At 46.5% G+C, this 13,903-nt stretch overlaps 1 protein-coding gene across 2 annotated transcripts; it reads right to left on the reverse strand.

The window, feature by feature from the left end:
- Positions 1 to 1,620: 1,620 nt before the first annotated feature.
- Positions 1,621 to 13,903, reverse strand: IRAK2 (interleukin 1 receptor associated kinase 2). Of its 2 annotated transcripts, none has more exons than XM_071550167.1 (13): positions 13,542 to 13,903; positions 12,106 to 12,285; positions 9,599 to 9,769; positions 8,800 to 8,912; positions 7,343 to 7,537; positions 6,855 to 6,919; positions 6,305 to 6,419; positions 5,946 to 6,055; positions 5,376 to 5,571; positions 4,644 to 4,706; positions 3,453 to 3,653; positions 2,781 to 3,288; positions 1,621 to 2,528 (listed from the first exon to the last, which is right to left on the reverse strand). In XM_071550167.1, the coding sequence occupies exons 1-13, from the start codon at positions 13,675 to 13,677 to the stop codon at positions 2,410 to 2,412; spliced, it is 2,172 nt and encodes a 723-aa protein (XP_071406268.1). In that variant the 5' UTR covers positions 13,678 to 13,903; the 3' UTR covers positions 1,621 to 2,409. The 2 variants fall into 2 exon arrangements, with proteins under 2 accessions (XP_071406268.1, XP_071406267.1); XM_071550166.1 differs by having other exon boundaries at positions 13,560 to 13,758.

Below are 13,903 nucleotides of genomic sequence, written 5' to 3' on the forward strand. Positions count from 1 at the left end.
GAAGCAGAAAATATTCTGGGTATTGGGCTTTTTTTATGGAGGTGGTTTTTTATTCTTGTTTTGGGGTTGTTTGTTTGTGGGGTTTTTCCCACTGTCATGGTGCATCCCAAGGCTGGACTTTACAAACCTGGCACTTCCTCTGGCCTTGGCAATTCCAAGGGAGAACAGAAACAGTGCCAGGTTCCCTCTTCTGCTCCTACAACTTTGTTCATTGTAAGGGAAGGGCCCCTCACTCTCAGTTCTGGGGAAACTCTTCTCCAGGGACATCTCAAAGGAAAACCCACCTATTTAACAGTGAATGAAGACTGAATGAACATGTTTGTACTGACAATTACTGATGACTGCAGAGAACACAGATTCACCTAAATCAGGTGGATGAGACACATTTTCTGTCCCATAAATCATGAAAAAGGCAACAGAGAATTTTTTCAGCTCTTTTACTCACAATGCTGTTAGTAAATAGTAACACATCACCTGCCTCTGAATGCCCGTTATGGAACTGCATTAATGTAAACAAATGTTACAGTAAACACTTTGTAACTCTGCAGGACCACGTAAAACACCTCCGAGTATTAAAACTAACACGGACCAAGGCAAAGAGTAACAGTTCAATGAGATGATTGCAGGAGGACAAACCCTCTAAGGCACTTTTGTGAAACAGAACTGTGCAATTTCCATTCCTTGGTTCAGACTCTCAGGTTTCCCATTCCAGTCCGTGGTGTGTCCATGGACATTCCTTCCTGAAGGAGACACGAGGTTCTTACCATGGACCTCCCAGAATATACTTATGGAAAACAAAGCACCATGAAGTATCTCAGGTAAATCTCCTACAGAATTAAGCAGTTATTGACCAATCTGAATATACTCCATGTTTCTTAGGTCAGTACTAATGTTGTCTTGATTTGATTCTGGTAAAATTAAAATCAGTCTGACACTGGCAAACACAAAGACAGTATCCAAGGCACTTATAATTAAAGGATTGTACCAGTTTTTAGTGTAGAAATCAGTTTGATAAATGTGAAGGTGATTCTAGTACTCTTTAGTTAAAATATATTTGCTCATACTAATACATACAATGAACTAGGTACTCTACAAAAATGGAATGTGTGAGACCATCATAAAGTAAAGCCAGGAAAATACACCATTACACAATTCCAACAATTACATATAATTCATATTTTTAACGTCCTCTGAATTACCCTGTGAATTGTAGCCATTTCTGCCCCTCAGGCTCTATTCCCTGTGCTCAGGAGGCAGCAATCACCTCTCTGTAAGCTGAGCTACATGCTTATAATACATGTTTATAATAAATCTGTATTTCCCCAGACTGCACGAGACTGGAATATGGTAGCCATAGCACAAATAATAAATAAAATGATACTTCCATAAGGGGGCTTTCACTGATCATAAATACACCAGCATACAAGCTGCTGTTTGTCCTTTGGCACGTGACCCCCGAGGCTGAGCCCGAGGCTGCCACTCCTGGCTGAGCCAGGGCAACACCCACGAGGATTCCTCTGAGAACACAAGGTGAGTGTGGAACCAGCAGCAGGTCCCCTCCCTTAATAGCTTATCTTTGAACCATTGCCAAAATAAATACAACAAATTGTATTTCAAGTGTTCTGTAACAAAATTAAAGATAGTTTAATATACAACACAGTGAGAAACCTTAACAACATGTAGAGGACACTTAGAAACAATAACTTCCAGAAGTACTTGTGAAGTATAAACAAACAGTGTCTCAGAGGTCCCGACAGTGAACTGAGAGACTGGATTTAAATGGTGGCACACGCAGGAGAGATGCTTAAAGAGCAGAGGAACAGGGGTGAAGTTACTTACTCACCCCTGCTCAGTGCAGGTCAGAGTGAGATGAAGTCACGAGCAGCACAGCTCAGACAAGGATCACCCTGCCTGGTAATGCACCGAGTACGTGCACCACGGTCAGATGGAATGGGAGGGATTCACTGGAGAACTTCCCCAGCGGGTCCGAGGATTCCTGTGTGCAGAGGGATAACAGCACAGGGCGTTTCTGCTGCTCAGTGCTTGCTCTGAACTCCTGGCACTGCGGCTTAATGGGACAAACATTATCTGGAGATGGTTTCTGAGACACTGCAAACGGACTGTAAACTATCTTGGCACTTGTGTTTGCCATTCCTTTTCAGTTTCCAAGGGAAAGGCAGAAGGAATTTCTGTGTACAGAGTGGCACTGTTCTTTAATCTGCTTTAGAACAAGGATTTGCTGCTGCTTCTCTCTGTGATCACTTTTGTTTCCTTCAGTCAGGGCTGATGTTTCTGATCCAAATCTGCTACTTAACCTTACACGAAAGGCACATTTTTACCGTCTTTGTAATGAAGAGACAGTCCTTATTTCTTCTTCTGAGCTGTCCTCTGCTAATAAATCCATAAAATTTATGATTCAAAAAGTTCAGAACTGTTTATCTTGTCTTCTTCATACAGCAAAATATTTTCCATAAGCTTCTTTTTTTGATCATTTATCTGTATTTTCCAAGATGTCTCACTGGCTAAGGCTGAAAAACAAAAAGTCCAAATACTGATAAAAAAATCTACATATTGCCTAAGGAAGAGAATTTTAAAATATACAAGCAACTGAACTAGCTTATGAAAAATATCTGATAGAAAACTACAAAACATTGTGTAATTTACTAGTAAATTCATAACCAAGGAGAAGAGACTGAAACGTGTTTAGAATGAGGGAGAACCGAAGTGACCCTGGAGAAGGAAGTGCTTTGTCCCTGCCATGGTACCCCAGGGCCCTTTACCTGGTGGGGCACAGGCAGAGTCCGGGCTGTGCCGGGCACAGGCGCCCTGTGCTCCCGCGGTCCCGGCGGCGCCGCTGCCTCTGGCGCTCGCTGTGCTCCTCTCCCGCGCTCCGCCGGCGGGCGGCTCCTGCCTGGCCCCGGGGGCAGCGGCTGCCGCTCTGTCTGAAGTGCTGCAGCTGTGGCTGAACAGCTCCTCCAGGGGCTTTTCCGGAGGGTTCCACATGAAGCTGCTGGACTCGTCTGACTCACAGGGGACCCGGGACACGTGCTCGCAGTACAGGTCGGGTGCCAGCGCTCCCACGGAAGGGACGGAGGGGCTGGCACTGCACAGGGTCGCTGCCTGGGCACTCTCCTCCTGATTCCCCACTGCAGAAGGCACATCCATGCTCACACTGGCAGTCTCATCATCAGTCTCCTCTGGAGTGTTCATGGAGAAGCTGGAAGTGCTGCTTCCACTGAGGTAATGCTCTTTTAATTTATTTTCAGCCATTTCCATAAATTCAAGCACCTGTTTTTGACAACCAAATCTGTGAATGCAGAGTAATTCCTGCACCCCTGCTGACACATATTCTCCTATGTCAATACTCCCAAAAGTAAGTAAGGCATGAATGCTGTAGCTTTAGACCTTGATGACAAGGAGACTAAATACTGCTCATGTATTTAAAATATTACCTCTGCTGTGCTAGAACTCTTCTTTCTCAGGCAAAGGCAGATGGCTGAGGCAAAATCAACTGCAGCCTCTTCTGGCAAGTGTCCTGCTTTCCTGTCCAGGTATTTGCAGCAGATCTCCTTGGCAGCCAGCTTTTCCAAAGCTTTTACTGTGGAGTGGGAGCTTTCTTTTGCTGCTTGAATTTCATCAGCAATCACATCTTTCTGTTCAAAGGAAGGAAATGCATTAGTGAAGGCAAAATTAACATAAGCATTTATTTCTGTCTCAGTCTCTCCGAATGAGTATTGCAATGTTTGTCCTTAGTGCTCCTCAATGGCTGGTTCAGATTGAAAGGGCTTAGAATCTCCATTCATGCAACTGACAGAAATGTTTGTTTTCACAGGAGAGAAAAGGGCAGAGGTTTTCTCTGCATATGTCCAATGTCCAGTTCCCTAAAGCAGACCCAGCTCTTCTTGACTTGTGCCCCTTTACATTGGAATGAAGAGCCAACACTTACAGAGCAGCATTCCTGCACAGGCCTTCATAGCATCTGTTAAAGAAATCTGAAGTGTAGGATCTTTGATTTTCTGAACCCCTTTGCACACTGCTGAATTGCTGTTCTCCCCTCCAAGGCTTCAGCCAGATGGGAAATCAGGAGCACAAACCCACAGAAGGAATGCAGGAGGAGGCTGCTCTTTGCAGGTGGTGTGAAGGGATTGGGTGAGCCCGGCTGTTCTGGCTGCTTGTCAAAGGAGACTGTGTAGCTCTCACCTCAGCTTGGGAAACAGGTGAGGAGACCCATTCCAGGCAGGAGTGCCAGACACAAGTGCCTGATAAACATGATGATGAGCATTGCAGTTCTTGCCTAGCCAGGTTTCCCCACTCAGGGTGGCTCATACCACCTTCTCTGGCACACACAAAACATGCAGCAGCACTGCAGCACAAAGCTTGTCTCTTAAATAAGCATGGATTCCTTCTGGGGTCCCTCCTGATACAATCAGGGCAGCACTCATGAGGGTGCTGTGTGAAATGGGAGGATCTCTTCTGCCTCTGTCTAAAGGCAGGCAGGCTGCTGACATTAATGGCTCCTAAACATCCCTTCTTCAGGCCATGGACAGCAAATATCAAACTGTATTCAAATAAAATTAGAATTAATTTTATGACAGCAACTCCATTCACTTGTGTTGGTGTTCATTATTGCTGCTTTTTCTTACCAAATAAATGGGGTTCCTGCCTTCATCCAGAGCCTTCATCCCCGAAAGAATCTCTGCTAAGACCTAGAAAGTGTATTTGAAAGATAAAACAGTTTGTTCAGAATGAATTACCATTTTAAAAACTAGTTTTGTAACTAAAAAAATATTGAACTGCCAAGGCATTTTGATATTGTATTTTTACTTCAGATGGCTTAACAATGCCAGCTCTGGGCATTTATGAGACTTCAGATCCACCTCCAGAGCCAAGTCCAGATTTTATAGTTAGGTCCAATAGATACTGTTGAGCCAAAGGATGAGAAGGAAGTCAGGCTAAATGCAGGTAAGAAATGACAGTGAACTAAGTAACTTCTTATTTAAATGGAAACATCTGGAGACAGGTGACATCAGAGATTATCAATTATTTTTGAAATTCCAAATTGCACGTGATGTTTGTAGCAGTTCATGTGGCAATTCTGCAAGAATTCTGAGAGCTCAACTTTTTATAAATGATCAGCACTAGTATTTTTTTTGCAATTAGAAGCACTCGCCTGTTGTTCAAAAGATACACCTCCCTTTGCCACAAACTGAAGTATATTTGGAGTATGAACATAATTAAAAACAGGATTTCAACAAGTTACAGAGCTGGCCATTAAGAAATGAAATTGCACAACTACATGAGGCACTTGCTCTTATATCCAATTTCCTGTGCAGAAGCACCAAAGAATGCAACAGAGCATGGAAAAAGGAACCTACCACACCACAGCTGAATATATCCACTTTTTCTGTTAACTTCCCATGTCTGACAAAATCTTCTGGCAAGTAGGTAAGAGAAGCTTGTAGGACTTTGGTTTTCATCAGTGCATATTCTGACTTTTTATCAGGAGAATGCAACCTCAGGCCAGAATGTCCCAGCTTTGGGGTAAAGTTTTCATCCAACAAGACATTAGAGCTGTGATAAAGACAGACAAGTAACCACATCAGTCAAGTCATTACTTTAACTTGAGGCAAAGAATTAGTTTTACACTCTTAAAGTTAGGCACTGGAAGTGTCCAGCATTTTGCCAGGTGCACAGCAGTGGAAGGACAGAGAATGGCAGAAAGATAGAAGAGGAAGAACAAGCACTCAAAAAATTCCTTCAAAAGAATGTACTCCCATCGTTTAGGAGAGAGGTTAAAAAAATACGGGTAAAGGCTCTACAGAACAAGGGACATCAGGAAATACTGCAAATGGATCCCCAGATTGCATAAGCTTTAGCCATTACCATTAAAGAAATCCTGGAATTATCAGGTGACTAAGGAAGTGCTGATATGCCAAACCACTCACCTTCTGATATTCCCATGAAGAATTCCAAAATTATGTAAGTACTCCACAGCTCGGATGACTCCCATAGAAATGCTAATTCGCATCTCCCAGCTCAGTGGAGCATAATCATCCTGAAAGGAAGGAGGAAAAGCCCTCTATTTTATAGAATAAAACACTGTAAGGCACTGGTAGTTTTGAAAACCAAAGGCTTAGTTTGGCAACTTCAGGAGAGCTGCAGCCTCTCTGGTGCTTGCAGTCAGTATCATTGAGTACCCTTTTTTCTGGCTGTTTCTCAGAATCCAGAGATGCAATTGGTTTCCATTCAATACCAGGGCAGGACTGGCAGTCACAGGCAGATCACAGACCAGACTGTTGCTTACCTGGCACTGGAGCTTGTCCTGCAGGGAGCCATTGGGCAGGTGTGGGTATATCAGACAGTGCAACCCCGTCTCCACTGAGAAGCCCAGCAGCTGCAGGATGTTGATGTGACAGCACCTGCAGGCACAGAGCAGCAAATGAAGTAGGAGCAATGCAAAAACCACAGTCCTGAGCTGGACTAAGCTCCTAAATTCAAGGCAACTGGAATGGTGTGCTGCAGCTGGAAGCACAGCTGGAAGCACAGCTGGAAGCAGACTCGGCCCCAGGCAGGACAGCACAGCACTGACTGACCATGAGCCCACAGCAGCACAGCCCTGTCTGAGCAGGCAGCAGGGACACAGCGGGGGCACAGGGAGGGCACTGTGCCCTCCCACCCCAGGGGTGCAGAGCAGCTGTGCCAGCACAGCCAGGACCAGCAGCAGCCCCGGGAGCTGTGCTGCTTGCCCAGGGCTCCTGTCCCCAACCCTGCACAGTGCCCACAGACACCCAGGGTGGACTGAGCACCCAGCCAGGAGCAGGACATGCACCACTGACCCTGAGCCAGCCACTCACCGAAAGCAAATCTGCACTTCTGTATGAAAAAACCTCTGGGTGGAATTCGGGCTTGTGCATTCCAGCTGAAAAATGAGAAGATGCAATGAATGTCCACAGAAACTAACAAGGTGTTGCATTTATACAGATCTGTTAGTCTGGAGATGATGAGCTACTGCAGGAAACAGTGTGATGGCAATGTTGAGTCAAAGGCAACAATTAACTGAGAGTTAGAACAAAAACCACTGTAAAGACACCCTTGATGCAATCATCAGTGCAGGCAGTTACACTGCAGGCTACTCCCATGAATAGAGTTAATGGAACTACTCACATGAGTAGAATATCCAACCCATGTGTTTGCTGAATCTAGGCTTACTTATTTACAGCATTTCCTCTTCTCCTCTTGTGTGGCCATTTTTGTTTTTTGCCCACACAATATGAAACAACAACTGCTCATGGTCAGGAGATGCTAACAACATACCCCTTCTAGAAAAAGGTGTGGTACTTGCCTCTTTCAGTCTTTTGATGACATACACTGTATTGTTCCTCTGACCTTTGTAGACATCTGCAAAAGTACCTTCGCAGATTCTGTTCTTGTCGCTGAAACTGTTTGTGGCATCAGTAACTTCCCTTTGGCTCCACAGGAGGCTCCCACTGGGGAGATCGGCCATCGTCTCCTGCTGGGGACTAGAAGAGCTGCAAGGCTGCACATTTGTAGAAGAAACAAGTTGATCTCATTAAAATCTGCATGCTTTTTCCTTCTTTCATGTGTCATATTTTCTCTCCCATGACTTAAGCAATCACTGTGATTGCTGAAAGCAACTGTGAAAGGTACTGTGCAATCACTCCTTGGGGTGTTGGTAATGCATAATGGTGCTATGATGTAAAAATTTTGCATTGTAGGAGCAACTTGAAATCAGTTACCAATTTGCATTCCCACAACAACAAGAAAACAGACTTGGTTTTGTTTAAAAGTCTGTATTTTTGTGAGATGTTAATTTAAGCTACAAAATATATTAATTTTTATGGATGAGAAACAGTTGGATGAGAAAGTGGTGTCCCCACATAATGTATTTATGCTCTGGTAGGAACTTCACATCTAATTCTGGAGCATCTGGCACCAGTTTCACAATAATTTGTTGCTTCCAGTGTGGCAAGTCCTAATACCAATTGTAATTACAGTTCCACTGTAGCCTAATTGAAGCTTTCTCAACCTTAATGTGCACCAGACTTGAGGAAACAAAGGATTATCTCCTTCTCAAGAAACTCTGCAACTACTGCACTCTTTGAGGCAATCTACTCTCCTGGCTGGTGCTCCTGAACCATGTTATTGTGGAAGAGTTTAGTGCCTCAAAGTAAACCAAAGAAAACAGGCAAAGAACCACTGAGATGGGACCAGAGTGTGCCCATGGACCTGGGAAACACTCTGAGGGCAGGACAGAACTACCTGGACTGTCTGAAGCACAGAGAGCTGTGGGAAAGAAGGAAGATTTCAGAGGAAGGGAGATTTTCAGTTGTCAGCTACACAAGGCTCTGCACCACAACACTTACATTCAATACTAGCCCAGTTTTGAGCAGAAATCACATTTTAAGTATAAAATGAAACTAAGATATATGCAGTTCTGACTGCCCTGTTCTGTGATCACACCAGAAACAGTTAAGTCCTCTGTAAAATCTGCACTGGAGAGTCCTTCAGACTCAATTGCTATTTGCAGGCACACCATCCCTTCCGAGCCATGCAGTGTGCAATAGTGGCCCCTCACTGGTAGAAAGAGATGTAAACCATAAGCAATCCAACTGAAGCTTTAGTGCTGCATTCAGTCCAAACCCACTGTAACTGAGCCCCACATTTTCACCACGTCTATGGCTTTTTGTACAAGTAGAGGGATAAACTTTGACTGAAAATCACAGGATGTGATGAAGGCATTTTTCCTTCTTACAGTCAGTGAGTATTATGGGGATTTACCTTCACACTTGATGAGACAGGAGGACTGAACTGCAGGGAATTCAAAAGGTCTCTTGGAGGAGGTGGTGGAGCAGGGAGGGAATACAAGGCTCCTTCAGAAACAGCACCTGAAACTGAAATAACAGTACTGAAAATACACCTCATTTTTATAAAGCCACAGTCTGTGACCAACTATAAAGGTCTGGGAACTATGAAGGTCTGGGGTATTTTGTTGAGCTTCCTGAGCAGGGATAATCTGTGACAAGCTGCCAAACTGTGAAATGTGTGAAGACAGGGAGCTCTCCTCCTGGTTCCTGTTTGCAGGATGACCGTGCAGCTCCCTCCAGTCCTGGCTGAGGACATGGAGCTCCCTGTGCTGGTGCAGATGTTCTCCTGAGTGTGTGCTGGGGTTCTCCCCTTCCCTGTCCCATGCAGAGGGGATGCTGCCCCTGCCTGGTTCTCTGCTGGCCGAGATTTACTGTGCACAGAGAGAAGGACACAGCACAGGAAATGCATGCACTGGTCTGTCTTGGTAGGGAGCCAGGGTGGGACCAGGGCAGTCAGAGACCTGGGAAGCACCCTGAGATCCCAGAGGATGGATACAGACAGTATCTGTCAAGGTCGAGGGAGCCACAGGAAAGCAGAGCAAGCAGCAGTGCTAAGGTCAGGAATAAGCAGGAGAAAGCAGTGCCAGGGACAAGGCAAACACTCCAGTGTGCCCACTCTGGAGCTCAGTGTACTCACTGCAGGATCCCGACACAGCCTTGCCTGTGCAGCCATTTCATGTCAGAGCAAATTCAGAGTCCAGGACTGTACTTACTGCCTGCTGGGGCTGCTCCCAGGTGTGAGGAGGCTGGTGATGGCAACAGGCTTATCTCCTTTTCTTTCTCTCTCCTTTTCCCTTCCGTGGGAGGCACAGATATGATCTCCTGTCTGGGTGGCTCTACCAGCTCCTCTCTCTTAGGGCTGGTAATGTTGGAGGCTGATGTCCCTGCAAAACAGAGCAAGGGCAAGATGAGGATTGTCAGGGAAAAGAGAGCCTGACACTAATCAGTGACCAGGAGATCATTCTAGTCAGTGATACATGAGGTTGTCAGAATGTCCTGAAGAAACATGTGAATTCTTACCTGTAAATGTATTTAAAACCAAGGTTGAAAAGGAGCCTGGAAATGCCCAGTGTGCACTAGGGGTGATAAAAGGCCTTTCTACTCCCTGAGAACAATATTTTCCTGGTTGTCGTTCTAAACTTGTTTCTACCCAGCACTTTTATCAGCAATATATTTAGCATTTCCTGAACAATGAAAATTAATGTTTTATTTTTACATAAAGGAAAACAAGCCCAGGTATTGTTACATGGGTTTTTTGTCCTGCTGTTCTATCAGCTTTGTACCTAAAGCACAGCAGTGATCCTGGAATCAAACACACCAGGCCTCTGTTTGCATCTGCAATCAGGTAACAGCCTTGTGTTCTTTACTTGTGCAAACAAAGCTGGGGAGTACCCGGAACAAGCAGGAAGCCAAGTGTGATCTGGGCAAGTTGTGTGACCCAGGAGTCAGTGAGCTGTGAGAGAGGCCAAGCCAGGGCAGGCTCAGGCACTGAGGCTCAGGAGCAGCAGGACCTGAGGAGGACTAACAGCAGAAATGGGCATGTTCTGCTTGGGGTTTGTATCCACTTAATGCCACCTATGAAGTCAGGTTTGAATGAAACGAGGTCTGAAAATTAAAACTCAGAACACTCAGGTGTGTTTGTTACCATGACAAATTCACAGATTTTGGAAATGAGCTATGGGGTGGTCTGTAGGTGTTTAGTTAAAACTGACAGCTGTTGGCTTTTTCCTCCTGTAGTTTAACCTAGAAGTCTCAGAAATTAGAATCACTTCCCTCATTCAACCTACTTTTCAGGGTTTTTCATGACTTTTGCAACTTCCTGCACGTCAGACAAACAGGGCAACACTGCAGCTGAAGAACTGACATAACAAAAAATTATTATGGACATTCTGAAGTGGGACTAGAGAGTGTGAGAAACTATTGAAGTGAGAGAGAACTCCCTGGGAAGTAATCTTCCAGCAAAACATCTCCCTGTGTGCTGGGTCTAATTCCTTTAAGTTGGAATGAATGGAATTATGGTGATGTAAGGACCACCATGTTTTCTGAAGTGCCCAACAGAACAAGCAATGTATGCTCCATACCAGCCCCAGAGGAATCACCTATACTCAGATATGGAGATAAAAGCAGAAATTGGAGGTACAACCTTGAAAGATTCGTCTAAGCCTACAGAAATCACTTCTGCTTATGAGTAAGCACACAGTGAAATGCCCATATTGGGTTAATTACAGAAAAGGTTAACTACTTCCACATGCCAGAACCACAAAATAATCCAGACTTTCTGCCACTTACACTAACATGAAGTTTTGCTATGGACCTCAGTATAAGAGACAATGGCAAGAAGCTTTTAAAAAACGTGATTTCATTGTACTTTTCAATTTGTTGCACTTGAATTGATCTGGGACAAAATTAGTATTGACCATCCAGAATCATAAATAAAAAGTGATCACTCCACAAGACTTTTCCATCCTCTTTCAAACCCCCTTTATTCAGCCTTCATGTTGCTTTACAGAATGCAGAGTGAAACCCAGTCACCTGGAGCTCCCCTGCAGCCCCAGAGCAGCCCAATGTCTCACAGGTCTGTTAAATCCATCACAGCAGTTCAGTAGCTCACTCAGCTGGATGGAGGGTGCCCACTTCTTGTCACAATCTCTCAGTGTTTGTTCTCCCTGTTCACTCTCTAGCCCACAGGTATAACTACAAATATCTGTTTCCTTGCATCAGCCAACAGCAATTTTGAGAAGCCAAGCTTTTCCTTAGGAATCCCAAAGCCTTACTCCTTCAGCCTGGAGGAAGTTGATTGGGTTTTATTTTTAATGGGGGAAAGTGCTCAGTTTTTGCAGCTTGTGGCAAGTGAAGTGCAAAAGATCTGCCTGAAGGGCAGAGACCCTCTGTGCAGCCTCTGTGTTCTGATTCCTGAAAGACCCAGCCCAGGTTTGGGCACAGCCTGTCTGTCTCCCTGGCACCTTTCTCAGGGTCAAAGATGGGCACTACAAAGGTGGGGTGAGGAACTGGGAGGACCACTCAGTCCTCCTGTGTCACCTCTTCCCTCCCACCCAATTTTACTTAAAGAGCAGAAAATCACAATCAGCAGAGATGTTTTAGAATTTGAGGATGTGACTCCCAACAAAAAGTTTCCTCAGCAAGCAAGGGAGATGTGCTGGGGGGGCCTGGGTGCCGTGGGGAGCAGCACAGCCCTGCAGGAGGAAGGGCAACTACTCACAGTCCAGGATGACCTGAGCTGCTCGGTAGAGCTGCAGCCCCTGCAGCAGGTCCAGCAGCTGCTGCACCGTGGCAAGCCTCACTCCCCACCACCACATCAGCTCCCTCGTGATGCTGATCCCTGTCTTCTCCATGCACTTGATTTTCCGTAGCTCGGTTTGATCAGTGATCACGTAGGAGGCTGGTGGGAGAGAACAGATATTACTGTTTAAAAATTAGAAAAAACCAGCAGGGCAAGCAAGTAAACAAGCAAGTTTACTTTTGCATTTGCACAGCTTTAAAAGGATTGCAATAAATCAGCTATGTGGGCATGAAGAAAATTTTGTTCCTAAAGTAAGATATCCCTTTTCTTCCTTTGACTACTCTGGAAAAAAATGTTATATCATAGACACTTGAAAAGAAAACCCAGTCACACTTTTCACCATATTTTCCCTGTAATCTTCTTTCTCCTTAATACTTTGTACCAAAGTAAGTTCAGATTAAATTCCTGGGGTGATTCTCCCAAATCAGGTGACAGCAGTCAGTGGTGTGGCTGCATTCCCAAACCCCAGTGCTGTGGTGAGCCAAACAGCCACTGAATCACCTGGGTGGTAGTTACACACTGACAGAGTTCTCAGGGAATCACAGCCAGTGTTAGGAGCAGGAGATCCTGTGCCAGTTGCTGGGGGTATGACCATGCTGGTCACCCCCGTGCCCTTCCCGGCTCGCCCACCTGCCCTCCCTGGCTCTGCTCCATCCCACACCCCACGGCTGTGCCAGAGCCAGAGCGGCCCCGGGCTGGGCTGGGCTTCGTGGAGACAAAGGGGCCCCAGTTCCCAACTCAGCTGGTTTTAGATGTCGGAAATACATTTTTATGTATCTGAAAGTAGCAGATAAGAATCCCACCCTTTATCAGGAAGTTCATCTGGGGTAAGAGCTTATTCAGCAGACAGTTAGGGAAGCCTTGAATGAAATTAAATCGTGTCAAATAAAGGACGGTATGTGCTAAGAAAAGATTCAGGTGAGAATTGTGTGGACTGGGATACAGACAAAAAAAACCCCAAACCAACTCAGGACTACATTTTCTGTTCTTACTGACTGAACATTGCCAGGAGCAAGAAAAATACAGACCGAAAGTGTGAGGAGATAAATGAAGCATACATGAAGAGAAGGAAGAAGGGGAAAACCAGAACACCTGAGCAGGTGTGAAGGATGATGTGCAGACAGGCAGAGAAGCGGCAGGAGCTGAAGGGTGAGTGGGGAACGAGGGCAGGAGCCTGACTGCCCGGGAGACACCAAGGGAGCACAGCAATCCGGAATGCCACCCGTGTGTGCCAAACCAAACCGGACCGGTGCCCGAGCTCCCCGTTCCACAGGCCGGGCCGTGTCCAGTGCCGGGCAGGGCCCGTCCGTCCCGGCCCTCACCCCGCTCCGGCCCCGGCCCCGGCCGTGCCTCACCGAACCGCATCCAGTCACCGTCGCTCAGGCAGTCCATCTTCTGGCAGAAATCCTCCAGCACCCAGGCGGGCATGCTGTGGATGTACAGCGCCGGGGCCGAGCCGCCCCGGAGGGCGAGGGGCGGCGGCAGAGCCATGGCCCCCGTCCGGGCAGTCCCGGGCCCGCTCCGGGCACCCTCAGCCCCGGCCCCAGCCCCGGCCCGCTCGGCTTGACCCCCTCGGCGTGTTGCGGGGCCGGACTGTGCCCCGGAGCCCCCTCTCCTGCGGGTCCCTGTCCCTGCCCGGCCTGTCCCGGGTCCCTGCCGGGGCAGCGCCAGCGCCACAGCCCGCGATCCCCGGCGGCTCCGGCCCAGCTGCCCTTCC

Source organism: Pithys albifrons, chromosome 3 (genome assembly GCF_047495875.1).
Source record: "Pithys albifrons albifrons isolate INPA30051 chromosome 3, PitAlb_v1, whole genome shotgun sequence".
NCBI lineage: Eukaryota > Metazoa > Chordata > Aves > Passeriformes > Thamnophilidae > Pithys > Pithys albifrons.